The sequence below is a fragment of the Camellia sinensis genome, chromosome 1 (assembly GCF_055761805.1).
Source record: "Camellia sinensis isolate YWXY chromosome 1, ASM5576180v1, whole genome shotgun sequence".
Taxonomy (NCBI): Eukaryota; Viridiplantae; Streptophyta; class Magnoliopsida; order Ericales; family Theaceae; genus Camellia; species Camellia sinensis.
This window is the reverse complement of record NC_138961.1, coordinates 114,563,287-114,565,768: the sequence shown is the minus strand read 5'-3', so window position 1 is coordinate 114,565,768 and position 2,482 is coordinate 114,563,287. Positions and strand designations below refer to the sequence as shown.

The following is a 2,482-nucleotide window of genomic DNA, read 5'->3' as shown; positions in this document are numbered from 1 at the left end:
CGGAGCATCTGATGCCAAGCTGGGCCCAGCTTGTACCTCCTCTTTGAGCCAATCCACACATTCATCTGACAAAGTGCAACTGAAGGTTGAAGCAGGGGCCAGAAGCTCTCTAGTCCTCCATGCCGTGGCATGTCTCTGGCCGGCCAGCTCCCAGGGATGGCTGGCAATGTTGCAGTGTGACTCCTCGGCCCTGTTTTGCTCTTCGAAGGAGAACTCCAAGCATTGCCATACAACAGGAGAGCCGAAGACCTTCATTTCAGACGCGTTCCGATGCCCAGATCGTCAGAAGTACACCTTTTGTTGTTGAGTTTTGCTTATCGAGTTGTTGTACTTTGCTTATCGAGTTGTTTGTCGAGCGGACGTGTTTTGTGTTTTTGAGTCATTACTCTCTGTTTAAGCAAATTTTGTTAAAGTCTTGTTTGTTTGCATTGTTGCTTTTTGCTTATCGAGTTGTAAACTTGCTAAAGATTCTGTTATATCTTAGTAAGTTGAGTTGTTTAGTTTGTTGCGTCGGTTCACTACCTGATTTGGTGATTACAATGCGCATTACCACTCAAATTCATTTTTGTGCAAAGTAATTGATGCGATATGATGCTAAAAGTTCAAAATACAAACACCCTTCCAAAAGCCATTTCATTTCATCATGCATTACAACAAATAAAGGTACAAGTTTTACAAAAATAAAACTACCTAACAATGTGCAAAGTGCTACAAACTACTAGTAAAAAGAAAAATAAAGCATGGAAATAGCAGCATCAAAATCCTCGGGAGCGGGAACGAGAAGCACGCCTAGTCCTCTTTTGCGGGACAACCTCCACACCATCGTCAGAGTCGGAGCTGTCATCCTCAGGATCCTCCTCAGCCTCGCCTCTGTTCCCCGAGCCAAAACCGGAGCCTCCCTCCTCAACAGATGTCTCGAACTGGCGGTCGGTAGCCTCCTCCTCCTCCTCCTCCTCATCAGGCTCCACCTCCACGACATGAGCCCTGCGCCTGCGGACCGGTCCTCCTCGAGCTCCTCGATAAGGCCTAGATGGCCCGGCTCCTCGGGAAGGCCGAGATGGCCCCTCCCCCTGATAAGGCCCGGATGGCCCAGCTCCCCAATGAGGCCCAGGTGGCCTGGCCTGCGGCTGACCGGACCATGTAGGCATCTGAAAACAAGGAGGTCAAATCAAATACATCAGTCCAAATATGTACATCGGATACAGATACGAGCAAAAGCTACATGAAGTGGGTGCGTGTAAATACAGTGTACAAGTGAGGTGTGTGTCAGATGTGCTCTACACAAGTAGTCTATCAATGCAGTAGAAATCAGCATGTCATCAGAAGTATGATAAATGCCAGGAAAAACTGAAGGGTACCTGAATGCCCGCAACAGACAACTGTGCCTCCCTGCGTAGGACCATGCCCTCGAGTGTGGCCACCAGCTCAACCATCTCCTCCATGTACCCTCGCGATGGCTGCAAAAATGAGTTCATAATCATCAGTGAACAAATGAGTATCTAAACATCTGAAATGATGAATGACGAAAGTGGAGCGTACCGGTGGTGAGTCCGGATCAATGGGATATCGATCACTGGGCATCCGAGGCTCTAGTGGAACTGGAATCGGAGAGCTAGTCCCATACTGCCACGCCATCAACTCAGTAGGCATATCTGGCCATCCCAGATGAGGATGAATCGACGGGTTCGGAGGAAACGGTCTACTCCCACCTCTAGATGCGCCAGCCCTGCTAGAAGAAGGGATGTCTGTAGCCCGAGCCTGAGCCTGATCCGAGGATGACATACCGGCAGGTCTCATCATCGGAATACGAGCCTCTGTCAATGGAGGCATCAAATATATGTGACGATAGGTGGCGTAGTCCCCCTCCGCAACATATAACAAAGCATCGCTGCCTAGCATGGCGCCGACTACCTCTGAGTAAGAGAGCCTGTCAGCGGTCCGCATACTAGCCGGAGGTACCGCGGGAACATCCTGGGAAAGATACCCCCGTACCTGGCACAGAAAGCGCTCCCCCAGGAACCAGACTCTGCCGACTGGCCCTTCGAGCAGGACCCTATACCGGGAGATGCCTGATGCTCCGGTATACTGAAGTAAGAGATCATCACCCAGGGGTGCCCAAGGCCGCCAAGTAATCTGCGGATGATAAATGTATAAACCAATCAGAAAACGAGGATATACAGAGCAAGTCAAAGATGAAAATGAAAAGGACTGAAACTTCTGAAGTACCTCTGAGTGTCGCACAGTGTCGAAGTACTGTCGCAGGCGAACCAGGGTCTCTCGAGGCCTCGCCCGGTGCGGGCCCTCAAATATCAATGAATATGGGGTCACAGGGATCCCCACCACCTCCAGCACTGGGGCTAACGATGGAAAGTATACATAAGCCCATAGCTGAGAAAAGCACCGCAGAATGTAAGTACGAAATGCTGAGAGCAAAATGCAGGCTGTAAAAGTGCGCTGTATGTGCAATGTACAAGTAATGAAG

The 2,482-nt window shown here is 49.9% G+C and overlaps 1 protein-coding gene across 1 annotated transcript; it reads right to left on the bottom strand.

Annotated features, from left to right (window-relative positions):
- Positions 1-654: 654 nt before the first annotated feature.
- Positions 655-1,470, bottom strand: LOC145789906 (uncharacterized). The gene is made up of 2 exons (XM_082867528.1): positions 1,359-1,470; positions 655-1,148 (listed from the first exon to the last, which is right to left on the bottom strand). Exons 1-2 carry the CDS (start codon positions 1,440-1,442, stop codon positions 756-758), a joined length of 477 nt encoding a protein of 158 aa, XP_082723654.1. The 5' UTR covers positions 1,443-1,470; the 3' UTR covers positions 655-755.
- Positions 1,471-2,482: the final 1,012 nt, after the last annotated feature.